The sequence below is a fragment of the Ovis canadensis genome, chromosome 3, assembly GCF_042477335.2.
Source record: "Ovis canadensis isolate MfBH-ARS-UI-01 breed Bighorn chromosome 3, ARS-UI_OviCan_v2, whole genome shotgun sequence".
In the NCBI taxonomy this organism is placed as follows: domain Eukaryota; kingdom Metazoa; phylum Chordata; class Mammalia; order Artiodactyla; family Bovidae; genus Ovis; species Ovis canadensis.
The window spans coordinates 226,482,080-226,496,942 of record NC_091247.1 but is presented as its reverse complement, the minus strand read 5'-3'; the positions used below and the strand labels follow the sequence as shown (position 1 = coordinate 226,496,942).

At 52.8% G+C, this 14,863-nt stretch overlaps 1 protein-coding gene across 8 annotated transcripts in view; it reads right to left on the bottom strand.

Moving 5' to 3' along the window:
• PARVB (parvin beta) overlaps window positions 1–14,863 on the bottom strand; it is a 113,463-nt gene that overhangs the window by 74,285 nt on the left and 24,315 nt on the right. Inside the window, exon 1 of one of the 8 annotated variants that reach the window (XM_069581715.1) lies at window positions 13,437–13,713. The exons of 4 other annotated variants lie outside the window; for them this stretch is intronic. Coding sequence is in view for 1 of the 4 variants with exons in the window: in XM_069581714.1 (XP_069437815.1) it covers window position 2,506 (1 nt within the window). In the remaining 3 variants the exon portion in view is untranslated. Of the gene's footprint in view, window positions 1–1,291; window positions 1,849–2,505; window positions 2,766–13,436; window positions 13,714–14,863 lie in introns of those variants that run through there. 3 more of the 8 variants (XM_069581714.1, XM_069581719.1, XM_069581717.1) reach the window with 3 other exon arrangements.

Genomic DNA, 14,863 nt, shown 5'->3' with positions numbered 1-14,863 from the left:
GTTACTTTTTCAGACAGACAGAACATTCCAGCAGGACTTTCAGCTTTTTGAAGTCCAACAGAACCCGAGAAAAACTGGAAACCGGCAGTATTTACTGAGCAAGATCGCTATTCATTTGATCCCCATCATTATTTCCCCAAGTGAGTTCCACAGACAAGGATGCTCACAGGTCTTGCATGAATTTAGGGTCAAAGAAGTGGAGGAAATACTGAGTAAAGCAGAGCTAACCAGGAGGTTTTTCTTTCTTCTGCAGGACTTTTCAGAGCCTTGACTGTGCCTGTGTACCCTGTGATACCCCTGGGGGGAGGGTGGAGAACTCAGTAATCCACCCCTTTGGGAAGAAAAGGCAAGAGGCACAAAGCCCATCACAGCCCCGGGAAGGTGGACAGGGTCTGACCACCCCCCCCCAAAACCGTCCCCTCCCAGCACCACCTGGGAAGGGCCACCTGGCCTGGCTCAGTCACTCTCTGCCTTTTATCATCAAGTCTAAGTAAAATGAGGGCTTCCCTGGTGGCTGAGCTGGTAAAGAACCCGCCTGCAATGCAGGAGACCTGGGTTCAATCCTTGGGTTGGGAAGATCCCCTGGAGAAGGGAAAGGCTCCCCACTCCAGTATTCTGGCCTGGAGAATCCATGGACTGTATAGTCCACAGGGTCGCAAAGAGTCGGACAGGCCTGAGCGACTTTCATTGTTGTCCCAGAAGAACGGCTTCAGAGAGTAAACTAGGATCCTCCCTGCATTCAGCTTCCTTAAACCCCTCCCCCAACGGCTGGTTTCCCTGGCTAGAATCATCCTAACACAGCTACGTGAATGGTCGAGGCAAAAATTGGTCTGTGGATTTCTCTCATAGTCCAGTGAGGTGGTAGTTATTCAAATGCTCCTGGGCCTCTGACCCCAAGACAACTGTCAACACAAGGGACAGAGGTTGGATCCCTGATCTGAGAAGGTCCTCCACGCTGTGGGGCAACCAAACCCGTGCACCACAGCTGCTGAGCCTGAGCTCTAGAGCCCACGAGCCACAGCCCCTGGCCCGAGCCCCACAGCAAGAGAAGCCACCGCAACGAGAAGCTGCACTCCGGGTCTAGAGAGCAGGCCCCACTCGCGGCAACTAGAGAAAGCCCACTCGCTGCAACTAGAGAAAGCCCGCCCGCGGCAACTACAGAAAGCCCGCCCGCGGCAACTAGAGAAAGCCCGCTCTCGGCAATGAAGACCCAGTAGAGTCAAAAATAAATTAATTAATTAATGTTAAAACTGATCTGTGACCTCCTTGAGGGAAGGGGTATCTTGGTCACCTGCAGACTTGGACACCGATGACCTTTTCTTTAAGGACCCTCCGGGCAGAGGCCAGGCAAGATGTGAATTCTTTATTCCATCAGCGGGGAAGGAGCATGTGCGGGAAGCGTCTCGGTGTCTGTGGCCCAGGATATCTGAATAACCATCATCTCACTCTGTCCCCCAAAAGGACCTGGGGAGACGGCCTTCAAGCCTTGAGCTGAGGTTAAGAGCTCCCACCAAACTTCAGACTCCTGTCCCCATTTGCTGTGTGACCTTGGGCGGGTCAGTCAGCCTTTCTGTGCTTCAGTTCTGCTGTAAAATAAAACTGCTGTGCAGACTGCGTGAGACGAAGCACATTAGGAGACGGGGACAGCTCCCAGGCCCCAAAGATCTCGGCACACGCCAGCTGTCCCCCATTTCAGCTGCAGCAATCGGTGCTCATCAGGGCAGAGCTGGGCTCACCCCCAGACTGCCCAACCCCCAGACCGCCCCTTCCACTGATGCTGCCTCTGAAGAAAAGGCAGACCGAATGGCCGTGGTGTGCGTCTCACCCGTCTCCCCGCCGAGTCCCCACTGGCCTCACGCTCGCCTGCAGGTCTTCACCCCTCCTCTGATCGTGCCTGCTTCGCCAGTGAGTCCTCCCTGGCCCCAAACCGCCAGTTTAAAGCGAAGACAGAATCAAAAAGAAAGAGAAAATCCATCGTGTCATTAAAGAGAAATTCATCACCTTCAAATTTTTAATTGCTACTTGTCCCCGACAATGCTCCCAACACCACCCCTCTATCAAGACCCAAAGACCCACATGGCCCACCGCAGCTATGCAAACTTCCCAACAGGCTTCATTCCGCAAATCAGGCACCGGTCCATCTGGGCCGAGGGGCTATGAGAGGCCCCTGTTCCCACCAACCTCACACCACATCCTCACCACGTTCCTGGGGAAGGTCGAAGAACTAGCCCAGGGTCCATTCTGGAATCAATGATCCTCCACCATAAAGCAGAGAAGGAATGAGGGCTGGCCCGGGCATGGCTTCTACTGAAAATGACAGGAAAGAAAACAGAGAGCAGGACTTCCCTGGGGGTCCAGTGGCTGAGACTCCATGCTCCCCAACGCAGGGGGCCCGGGTGCCACAAGGAAGATTAAAGATCCCAAGTGCAGAAACGAAGACCTGGTGCAGCCAAATAAGTGAATAAAAAATATTTAAAGGAAAAAAAGGAAACAGGGAGGACTCACTGGCGAAGTAGGCGAGATCGGAGGAGGGGTGAGACTGCAGGCAAGCGTGAGGCCAGTGGGGACTCGGCGGGGAGACGGGTGAGACACACACCACGGTCACACAGGGGCCCCATCAAGGATGCTGACATGACTTGCAATTCCAGGGAAAGGCCCCTTTCAGGCGACTTTGAGGAAGGCCACAGGGGACCGAGCTACGGGGAGGATGGAGTCGTTTTCACACGATAGGACTCTGCTAACCACAAAGTCTTATTTCTATCTCTGCTGCCAACGGCTTCATGGGCAGGCAAACTACTCCCCAGGAAAAAAAAAAAGAAACCACAAGAAGAAGGAAGGAAGGGAGTATCCATTCCTGTGTGTGACCTAAGACATGTTTGGCTCAGCAAAAAGCTCAACAATAGACTCTGGCCTCCAATACACCTTCGATCTCGGCCTGGCTGCTGGGCAGGTGGACGGGAGGGTCCATGAGGGGGCTCAGCCCGGGTGCCTGTCCCAACACCAAGCAGAACACAGAGCACAGGCCCACGCTCCCCACGGTGCCCCCCTGGACGCTGGCCACCTCAGGAGGGCCCGGCGCTAATGAGAACACTTGCCACCCTGTTTCCACGACAACAGAAATCAAATGCCAGAGACAAAGCTGGAGCAGGAGCTGGGGCTGCTCAAGCTGGCAGGTCGCTTCCTGCGGCACGGGCTTCTCAGGATGGGGGACCAAGGAAGGTGCTAGCGTTGTTGGGGGAGCAGAACCACGCCCATCTTTGCCCTAAACTCCCCCTTGATTTAGCCACGGGACGCACTGCCCGGCCTCAAGCCTGGACTGGTCACCTACCAGCTGGGTGACCATGGCCGGCCACCTGTCTGTGCCTGTTCCCTCATCCATAAGGTGGGACTGACGACAGGCTTGGCAGAATAAATAAATTTATATATTTTCTGGTAGGAAGTGCCACTCACTCTTTTTTATTTATCCTATTAAAAAAAATTTTTTTTGGTTGCACAAGACGTAGGATCTTAGTTCCCCAATCAGGGATCGAACCCACATCCCCTACATTGGAAGTGGTAGAGTCTCAACCACTGAGCCACCAGGCAAGTCCTGCCACTTATCGAGTATGTGAAGTACATCAAGGCTGTACATTGTCACTCTGCTTATTTAACTTCTGTGCAGAGAACATCATGCCAGTGCCGGACTGGATAAGTCGAAGCTGGAATCAAGATTGCCGGGAGAAATACCAACAATCTCAGATATGCCAGATGATACCACTCTAATGGCAGAAAGTGAAGAGGAACTAAAGAGCCTCTTGATCAGGGTGAAAGAGGAGAGTGAAAAAGATGAGGAAACAGTGACAGATTTTATTTTCTTGGGCTCCAAAATCACTGCAGACGGTGACTGCAGCCATGAAATTAAAAGACACTTGCTCCTTGGGAAAACAGCTATGACAAACCTAGACAGTGATTTAAAAAGCAGAGACGCCACTTTGCCAACAAAGCTCCGTCTAGTCAAAGCTATGGTTTTTCTAGTAGTCACGTACGGATGTGAGAGTTGGACCATAAAGAAGGCTGAGTGCTGAAGAATTGATGCTTTTAAACCATAATGCTGGAGAAGACTCTTAAGAGTCCCTTGGACTGCAAGGAGATCAAACCAGTCAGTCTTAAAGGAAATCAACCCTGAATATTCATTGGAAGGATTGATACTGAAGCTGATGCTCCAATACTTTGGCCACCTGATGGGAAGAGCTGACTCACTGGAAAAGACTTTGATGCTGGGAAAGATTGAAGGCAGGAAGAGAAGGGGGCGAGAGAGGATGAGATGGTTAGATAGTATCACCGACTCAATGGACATGAGTTTGAGCAAGTTGGTGATAGACAGGGAAGCCTGGCATGCTGCAGTCCATGGGGTCACAAAGAGTCGGACTGAACAGGAAAGCAATCTCCCTACTCCGGAAGGAAACACATGCTTGCTGTACATGCGGCCTGACTGACCCACCAATTCCCAAGTTTGTTCAAGCAGGGAGTGTGTGAGCCCAACAGGGACACTGGTACCTGGGGTGGGCCCTCTGCGGGCAGGGGCTTTGGGGCTGTGGGCGATCACGGAACAGGGCTGCCTGGGGGACCCACCCCAGCCAGCAGCAGCACAGGATCCCCCAGACTTGGTGCAAACCAAGGGTCATCCAGAGTCAAGACCTGGGTCCCCAGACAGCCAGGAACCCAAGGCTGACACAGTCCCAAAGCTGGTCGTGGTCTAATGGTTCTTCTACTTGGGGCCGCGATGAAGGAGCCTGTCAGAGGTGAATTGCGTTTCCCCCAAAATGCATTTGTTGGAGTCCTAACCCCCAGGACCTCAGAAGATGACTGAATTTGGAGAGAGGGCCTTTAAAGGAGAGCTCAAGGTTAAACGTGGCCTGGGAAGGAGAGGCACTGGGGACACGGGCACACGGGCACACGGGCACACGGGGCTGACCGTGGAGGGACACAGGGCGGGCCCCAGCCCGAAGCCAAGGAGGGAAAGCAGTCCTGCCGGCACAGCCGGCCCCCAGGGCTGCGAGCCGACAGGCGGCTGCTGTTGGAGTTGCCCAGGCGTCCTCTGTTGTGGGGGCCCGAGGGCACACCTCTCCAGCTGCAGCAGGACCCGGGCCTCCTGTGGGCGCTCAGAAAGGAAGGCCCTGGCCCACCCTGAATGGAAGGGCCACGTCTGAGGGCACCATTGCCCCACGGAGGCCTGCACCCAGAGGACCTCCCGGTCTGCCAGCTCTGCCACGCAGATGCCGGGAGCCAGTGCTCAGCTCCTGGAGGGCAAGAATCACAGAGCATCAGTCACGAAAGGAGAACGGCCCAGGTTCAGCACAGCAAACAGCTCCGAGCGTGAAAAATTACAAGAGTCAGGAGCCCCACGGTGTCATCTCAAAGGGTCAGGTTTAGACAACTCGAATGGAAGGGCAGCTTGCCTTTCACTTGTTCACCATCTGCGCACCCAGGGCCTCCTGCCTGCCAGGCGCTGGGGGCCCCTGACGCTGGGCCAGGCCGGTGAACCCCGCTCCCCGTGCACCGATTTTAGAATAAAATAGGGGCTACATCCATTCTTTCATCTGACCCTCATCACGTACCCTAAGGCAGCCAGAAAGTGTTCTCATCACCATCCCCACTTAACGGAGCACAAAGCTGAGGCAGGGGGTGGTGCTCCGGGCTGCGGCAGTCGGGGCCCCACTCCAGACGTGCACTATGCACCTACTGTGTGCCGGTATCCCTGAAGTCTGAGCACAGCAGTGACAGGACAAGGGCCTCGGCTTCAAAGTGGGAGAAAGCAAATCAACAAGAAAACACAGTATTTCAGAGGATGCACCGTGAGATGGAGACGGGGTGGAAGCCACACCTTACTAAGATAACTCGCACTAAACCAACTGCAGGTTAACTGTTTGGGTTTTGCTTTTTGTTTTTTTTATTTAGGGTGTAGTTAAAGTAAAAAGAGTGAAAGTCGCTCAGTCGTGTCCGCCTCTTTGTGACCCCAGGGACTATACAGTCTATGGAATTCTCCAGGCCAGAATCCTGGAGTGGTAGCCTTTCCTTCTCCAGGGGATCTTCCCAACCCAGGGACAGAACTCAGGTCTCCCGCCTTGCAGGCAGATTCCTTACCAGCTGAGCCACCAGGAAAGCCCATGGATAGGTAGCCAATCCCTTCTCCAGGGGATCTTCCTGACCTAGGAATCAAATGAGGGTCTCCTGCCTTGCAGGTGATTCTTTACCAGCTGAGCTATTAGGGAAGGTGTACAGCAAAATGAATCAATTATGCAAATACACACAGCCGCTCTTCAGGCTATTTTCCCGAACTGGTCATTACAGAGCATGGAGTGGCGTGCCCTGTGCTGCAGAGGAGGTCCTGATCATCTACCTATTAGTGCGTCTACGTGTCAATCCTAACCTCCCAGCTTACCCCCACCCCTTACCCCCTGGTAACCATAAGTTTATTTTCAACACAGGTTAACTGTTTCTTCCTGTTTACAGGCTGGTTACATCCATTTCAATTGGGGCTTCTCTAGTAGCTCAGCTGGTGGTAAAGAATCCACCTGCAATGCAGGAGACTCCAGTTCAATTCCCGGGTCGGGCAGATCCACTGCAGAAGGGATAGGCTACCTATTCAGGGGCTTTCCAGGTGGCTCAGATGGTAAAGAATCCGCTTGCAATGTGGGAGACCTGGGTTCAGTCCCTGGGTTGGGAAGATCCCCTGGAGAAGGGAAAGGCTACCCACTCCAGTATTCTTGCCTGGAGAATTCCCATGGACAGAGGGGCCTAGTGGGCTACAGTCCATGGGGTCTCAAGGAGTCGAACACAACTGAGCGACTAAGCACACGCACACACACACACACACACACACACACACACGGATGTCCAATACAGCCGTGTCACCAGATGATATTCACTCAGAAGTCCCACTGGCTGTAACTCAAGGCCACACCTGAAACCCCGAGAATGGACCCCGAAATTCCTGCCTCCGCCCACCTTTCTCACCACCGGTTTCTTTCACCTCTGGCTCAGCCCAAGCTTCTCCTGCTCCAAATGTTTACATGGTCCTTACTGAAGGTGGTTCCTCTAGCCCAGACACTGAGCCAAAGATGCTCCCACAACAACCAGCCACGGAATTCTCACGCGAAAAGCCACCTGGCACTTCTGGATGTCCTTTCCACCTTCTCAGCACGTAAGCAAGAAGGTCTCCGCCCATGACAAGTACAGACGGCGTCACAGTGGAACAACGCGGCCTGGGACAGCAACCCCCTCCCTTGCCATTGTGCTCGGCCACACGCCCCAAGGAGAGTGACAAGTGCTACTTAAATCCAAATGACAGAAGCCTGAGCATCTGCTGCATAGCGCGTCCTCCTCACCTGTCAAACAAGCGAAGCGAGAGTCTTAAAAGGAAGAGACCTACAGCATCTCCTTTGCAGCCAACACAAGGACACCAAGGGCAGGATACCCTGGGTTTACACCCAACACCCACACTGTGTGGCGATGTCAGATCACTGAAGGTTCCAAGGCGTCAGTGGGTGGAGTGTGTGTCCGAGAAAATGACTGTTTGTCTGATGGCTGGAAAAGCATGCAGAACGAAATGATAAAGGCGAAGTTTCTCTAAAAGCACTTGTCGGTTTGTAAGCTGTGGGAAAACGCAAGCCTCACAGTCTTTTTCAAAGGAAAACAGAGCCACGAATCCGTCTGCTCTTTCTAAACCAAGAACACTTTTCCAGAAGAACCTCGGAGTGGGCAGAGTCAAGACGAAACACGACCCACTGTGTGTATACACTCCATCCCCATGGCCCTCTCTTCTAAGAAAACAATAGTAGTAATGATAAAAAGCAGGTTTTAGACACAACGTGCAGGGGCCTGTGGGTAGAATTTGTTGTTTGTTGTTCTTGAGTCGCTAAGTCGTGTCTGACTCTTTGTGACCACATGGATTCTAGCCCACCAGGCTCCTCTATCCATGGGATTACCCAGGCAAGCATGCTGGAGCGGGTTGTCATTTCCTCCCGTAGGGGATCTTCCCGACCCAGGGATCCAACCCATGTCCCCTGCTTGGCAGGCGGATTCTTTACCTCTAAGCCGCTTGGGAAGCCCAGAATAGGTGGAATAGGGTCCCCTAAAGTTTCACATCCACCTGGAATCCATGAATGTGACGTTATCTGGAGACAAGGCCTCTGCCGAGGTAATCAATGTAAGATGGGGCCTACAGGATTGGGTGGGCCCTACAAGCGAGATTGGCGGTGTCCTTACAAGTGGGAAATCTGAACACACACAGAGGGAAGAAGGCCACGTGACAACAGAGGCAGAGATTCGAGAGATGTGCCTACGAGCCAAGGACACGGACAACTTCCAGAGCCACCAAGAGCTAGGAAAAGGCAAGGAGGGGCCCCCCACCCCCAGCACCCCACCCCCAGGACCCCAGCTGAACTTGAGACACACATAAACTACAAAGTGGGCTCCCAGGTTATGTCCACTGGTCCTGAGCATGGCTAGGGCAGGCACGGCCCCCAGGCAGGCCTGCTCAGAGTGCTGAAAAGCTCAGGCTTCAGGCCCCGGTCACAGATGCCCCCTGCACGCCTCCCAGGACATAATGTGCCAGCTCGCTCAGTGCCTGGCTCCGGGCTGAGACCCAGCACAAGCCTCTTGACGGCTCTCTGACGTCCTACGAGCACGCAGATTATTTTTAGCAGCCATCACTGCTCTCCTGTCACTTCATTAATTTTAGAGCCAAATAACCCCATTATATATGACTTGACTGGCTTGTAAAATTACCCTTCGTTCCAACAAATATTTATTGAGCATGCCACCATGTGCTATATTCGGCTTGGTACATTACATTTTTCTAAAAATAATTAACTTAGCTAACAATCACAAATCCACTAATTAAATTTGCTCTTAAATGTGTTTAATTTCCCAACAAATGGAACGAGGAGATTACAAGTTGAGCATTTTTGCCAGGTTGAGACAAGAAGCGAAAAAGGAAGAAGAGGGGACTTCCCTGTTGGTCCAAAGGTTAAGACTCGGCGCTTCCACTGCAGGGGGCGTGGGGTCAATCCCTGATCGGGGAACTAAGGTTCTGCATGCCTTGTGGAGTGACTAAAAAGAGGAGAAGCTGCTAGCATCAAGGCCCATCCAACAAGAATCCTGCCACTTGCATTCGCCCCGCCGCCTCTCTGGGCGTCTTAGGCGGTCACCCTCACACCCTGATGCTGCCTTATCACCTGCTTTGGGAAAATAGTGATGGCACAGAGAGACGCAGTAGCCCCAGGAGGAGAGCCAGGAGCCAGGCATCCATAGCATGAGTCAGCTCCTGTCCCCAGCTGCCCTCCTGCCCCGGATCAGAACTGGGCTGCAGGGAACTCACATGCAGCGATGTCACCCTCTCCTGAGCTCCAGAGTGACAGTGGTCCCGGCGAGTGATGTGGGACCAGGGACCAGGGTGGGAGGCCTGGCTGCCTGGAGGGCGGGGCTGGACAGAGCCGTGGGCGACCTCGACAGTCGCGGGGACGCACACACGTGGCTCCAGACAAATCAAGTTCAAAGTCAGGCAAAGCCCAAGAACGTAGTGTGTGTGTGTGTGTGTGTGTGGCCACGCCACAGGGAAACAGAGCGTGCTTAGGGGCACTTTCGAGGAGCGGTGGGTCCCATCCGCTGGGAGGGACAGGCCCCAACAGGGAAGGGTGCAGACAGCATAATCTAAGCCAGGTGGTAGGACACCAGGGATTCTCTATTTTTCTTTACACTGTACACATGTACACTTTTTTCACAAGTGCAATACATCTCACAATAGTTTTTCACTTTTTAAAAAAACTGTGGTAGGGACTTCCCAGGTGGTCCAGTGGTTATGACTCAACACGTCCACTGTAGGGGACAGGGGTCCAATCGCTGGTCAGGGAGCTAAGATCCTGCAAACTGCTTGGCATGGCCAAGAAAGTAAATAAATAAAAGTAAAATCTAAAAAATAAAGTAGGGACTTCCCCGGCAGTCCAGTGGTTAAGACCCCACCTTCCAGTGCGGGAGGCACCCGTTCAATTCCCTGGTCAGGGAACTAAGATTCCACATGCCACGGGCAGCAGACAAGAATTTAAAAACAAAACAAAATTTTAAAATTGTGGTTAACATATAGGTAACATGACATTTACCATTTTCAGCATTTTTAAGTGGACAGTTGAGTGGCATCAAGTGTATTTACACTGTTGTCCGGCCATCGCCACCCACAGAACACTGCCTCCTCCCAGCTCTGTCCCCGTTAAACAGTAACGTCCCCCTTCCCCTCCCCAGCCTCTGGCAACCACCACTCTACTGTCCGTCTGTGCACGTGACTCTTCTCGGTGCCTCATGCGAGTGGAATCAGCAGCATCTGTCCTTTTGTGACTGGCTCGTCTCACTGAGCATAGCGTCCTCGAGGAGCATCAGTGGTGCAGCCTGGTGTCAGGGTTCCCATTTTTAAGGCTGAGTCATATTCCCTTGTATGGATAAGCCACATCTGCTTAATTTCTTCCATCCGTGGACTCACGAGCTATTGCTGTTGCTCATCAAATTTGTGTCATGATCTATTTTTTAACAGCCAGCTTCCCAAGAAGGAGAGGGTTTGGGGAAAGACACACCAAGTACTTCCTGGTCCCAGGCCCTGCGTCCACTCACATAGAAAGTACCTGGGGTTACTGGCCCACAATGCCCACGGTATGCTCTGACAGCCACTTCAGAAGCTCCAGGAAAAGGCAGAGGTAGCGATGATGCAATACCTTAAATGGTCATCTAAGAACATTCTAGAAAGTAGAACAGGTCATGCAAATGGGGCTTTTTTCATCATTGGTTTAAACCAGGGATTGGCAAAGTGCAGCCAGGGGGCCAAATCCAGCCCACCGCCCACTTTTTTCCTCTAATGTAGTTCTTTTATTGTATTTTTTTAGTGCATTTATTTTTGGCTGTGCTGGGTCTTTGAGGCCTCGCACAGGCTTTCTCCAGTTGCGGCAAGCGGGGGCTCCTCTTCATTGCAGGGCCCAGGCTTCTCACTGCGGGGCCTCTCTTGTTGGGGAGCCTGGGCTCGAGGCACCCGGACTTCAGTACTTGCAGCACATGGGCTCAGGAGTTGTGGCTCACGGGCTTAGCTTCTCCGCGGCATGTGGCATGCTCCCAGACCAGGGACTGAAGCCATGTGCCCTGCACTGGCAGGCGGACCCTCATCCAGCGGACCACCAGGGAGGCCCCTCCACCTGCTTTCACTGGCACACACCCACACCTGTATGTTTATGCGCCATTTACGGCGGCTTCCACACTATCAAGGGCGAGGCTGGGTGGTTTCGATAGAAACCAGAGGGCTCACAAAGTCTCAAGCACTTGTTCTTTGGACCTTTACAGACGAAGCTTGCTGGCTTTTCAATGATTAACAGAAATCACAACACCATCATCTAATATTGCCATGGCGTGGAGGATCTAGGGCTGGGGTTACAGCAGGGATGGAAATTCTTTCCTCAGTTCTTAGAACCAGGGGAAAAGAGTAGGCTGAAGACCTCCCTCCGCCCCACGTCTAGCCAGTAGCATCTGAGCAAGTCCAGCGTGGCCTGCCTGTCTGTCCCCATCCACACCACCTCTCGGCCAAGGCCTCCAATTTGACCTGACTTCTCCCTGCGACCTTCGGATTTCACTCACGACCTCAACTGGCTGAAACCAGGCAACTGGCAGGTCAGTGGCCAGCTGAGGCTGTATGTGTGTCCCAGGGCGGCTGCGACCAACGTCCACAGCCTGGGTGGCTGAAAGCAACAGATGTTCACTCACTCACAGTCTAGAGGCCAGAAGTCTGGGGACCAGGGTGTGGGCAGGACGGTACCCCACACACACCCAGAGGCCCCGAGAGGACGCTCCCTGCCTCCCCCTGGTGTCTGGCTGTGGCCCTCAGTCCCTGCCTCCTCCTGGTGTCTGGCTGTGGCCCTCAGTCCTTGGCTTGTGGCCGCATCCCTCGGCCCCCTGCTCTTCCTCACACAGCCTCCCCTCTCACGTCTTTCTCCCCCTCCTCGTCTAAGGGCCCCAGTCACACGGGATAGAGCCCATCCCACCCCAGCACAACCTCATCTCTACTTACATCTTTCGGGGGAGGAGGAGGGGCGTGCCATGTACACAGCTTCTAGGATCTTAGTTCCCGGACTAGGGATGGAACCTACATCCTTTGCAGCAACGGCACAGAGTCCTAGCCACTGGACCACCAGGAAATTCCCTTTACTTACATCTTAATCACATCTGCAAAGACCCTATTACCCTAAACGGCCACATTCACAGGTCCCGGGGCTAAGGTCTGAGCAGCTCTTCAGAGGCCACAATTCTGCCCCACAACAGATCTTCACCCTTGTTTCTCTCCGGCCCTTCTTGGTCCGCTGATGACATTCACAGAAGCTAAGCATTTCTGCCCTGAGCTTCATTTATTAATTACTAACCCGGGGATTTTTGCAGCGACTAACACCTGCGACCAGTGATTTTTATTTTGGCCAGCCAAAAATCATCTCTGTTATTTCACTAACACTTTGCGGGTTATTACATTCAATAGTGTACCTGACATGCCCGTAAAGTCTTCTAGTTTTCGGGAAATGTTATCTCCAATCCACTCTTCTGTAGAAAGAAGCAAAGGCATATTCTCCAGCACCATGAGTTTCATTTTCACTCTCTGTATCAGAATCAATCACTAGGCTTTTTGTCTTTTTCTTGGTCTTAATACTCACATCATCTACGTCAGAACTATATGCTGAAGAACTACCATCTTCTGAGACACTGGACTATAAATCACTTGAACAATCAGATACAGGAGCTGCATAAAATTCACCGAAAAATTCTTCTTCGATCAAAATTTTGCAATGTGTCATTTTCAAAAATTTCACCTTTATGACACACACAAGGTCAAAACAAAAACCTAATGAAGCAAAAATGTGAATGATAACGGCAATCACAAGCTGTCTGATGAACCCTTGATCAATTTTAAGCTCTGACAACTTTGCCCAGAGATGCTAACTGTAACATCCTCTAAAAATACACTAAGACATCTCCGGTCAATAATGTGTTAAGTGCAGTCAATTATCCACAGACTCCTGCCACTGAGAGGGGAGAGGGGACACGGGTAGCTGCCTGTCCCCTGTCCCAGCTGGGGCCACCCCCGCTTGTTATGAGCCCCTGCTCACAGGCTCACTGACCCGGCACAGGTCAAGCCCGTGGCCATACGCCCAGGGACAGAGTCACAGGCTATATCCGGCTCCAGCCAGGCCAGCAGGACACTGTCCTCTTTGTCATAATCCCCCCGGTGCCTGTAAACAGCCTGAGCAGCGGAACAGCTCTTCCGGGCCCTCGCTCTCGCTTCAGAAGAATTATGTCTATTTTGCAGCAGAGAATTCGCGGCTACAAAGCCCATGTCTTTGATTACACAGCACCTGTCAAAGGAGACCTTTTCCACTCACCGGCAGGAGAGCTTGGACGGCTTGAAGTGTCACAGGAGATCTATGCCTCTCCCTTCGTGGCTGCTACTCAGCCCGGATGGAGCCTGAAAGCCGGCTGCCCCAGGGACAGCCACAGGCCGCCGGGGACGCAATCCAGCAGATTAGACGGCCAAAGCCAGACACCGGGGCATGAGCGTGGCACAGGCAGAAATAAATGCCCCCTTCCCTGGTCTCAGCTTCTGGTTTCACTCTTCTGCCCAATGCACTCCTCCACACGTACTTGGTGACAAATGTGTGCACACTCAGATGACCCGTGACGCTTCATAAGGTCCTTCCTCACGCGTTATCGAGTGTGATTCTTAAAGCAATCCTGGAGATTGAGGAGGGAGACACTGCCATCCCTTGTTCAGAGAAGGGGACAGGGCTGAGCCCGGCTCAAGGTCACCAAGCTAAGAGGGGACAAATGACCCAGGTCTCACCACCGATCCGCACACGGAGTCTTAAAGGGTGCCGAACATCACTGCAGGGGAGAGGGGGTGGGGATTTCTCTTTAAATAAATTTAAGAAGTCAGAAAGGACTAAAAATGTACCCCAAATCCAGAGAGCAGGATCTATGCCAGAGGTCAGGAGTCGGGCTTCCCAGGCGGCTCAGAGGGTGAAGAATCCACTTGCAGAGCAGGAGATGTAGGAGACACAGGTTCAATCCCTGGGTCAGAAAGACCCTTGCAGGAGGGCGTGGCAACCCCCTGCAGTATTCCTGCCTGCAGGACTCCACAGACAGAAGAACCCAGTGGGCTACAGTCCATAGGATCGCAAAGAGTCAGACGTGACTGAAGCGACGGGGCACACACACACACATCAGGAGTCAACTATGGTCCGGGGCCCGATTTTGGTCCCTGGCTGAATTCGTAAATAAGCTTTATTGGAACATAGGCGCATCGGTTGTGTATTTTCTATGGCGGCTTGTTGGCTACAAGAGCAGAGTTGAGTAGCTGCCACAAGACTGAAATATTTGCTGTCTGGCCCTTTACAGCAATGGTTTGCAGAGCCCTCTCTAGATGATGGCTGGGAGGCAGAGGAAGAAATCTGGGCAAGTCCAGCCCCAGGGGCACACCCAGGACCTTGCATGCCCGCGACAGCAAATCTGAAGCTCTGCGCCAGGCTCGTTCACAGTGGGAGCATCCAGATCCAATCCCCAACGGAGAAGAGCAAGGGCTGAGTCAGGTGCCAACTGCTTGGGCACTAGCCTCCACTGCCTCTGTGTTCCGGATGGCTGAGACCATGTTCTGGGCGGAAATCGGCTGCCTTTAACAGGAATGAAGCATCAATTTGAGTCTGCTTTCCAGCCTGAACCTCCAGGGCTACGGCAGTCCCTAAAGTTCCTTGCAACACGCTCAGAAGCCGTGCTCCAAATTGGATCACTCCAACAGAGAACAATAAAAGCTATC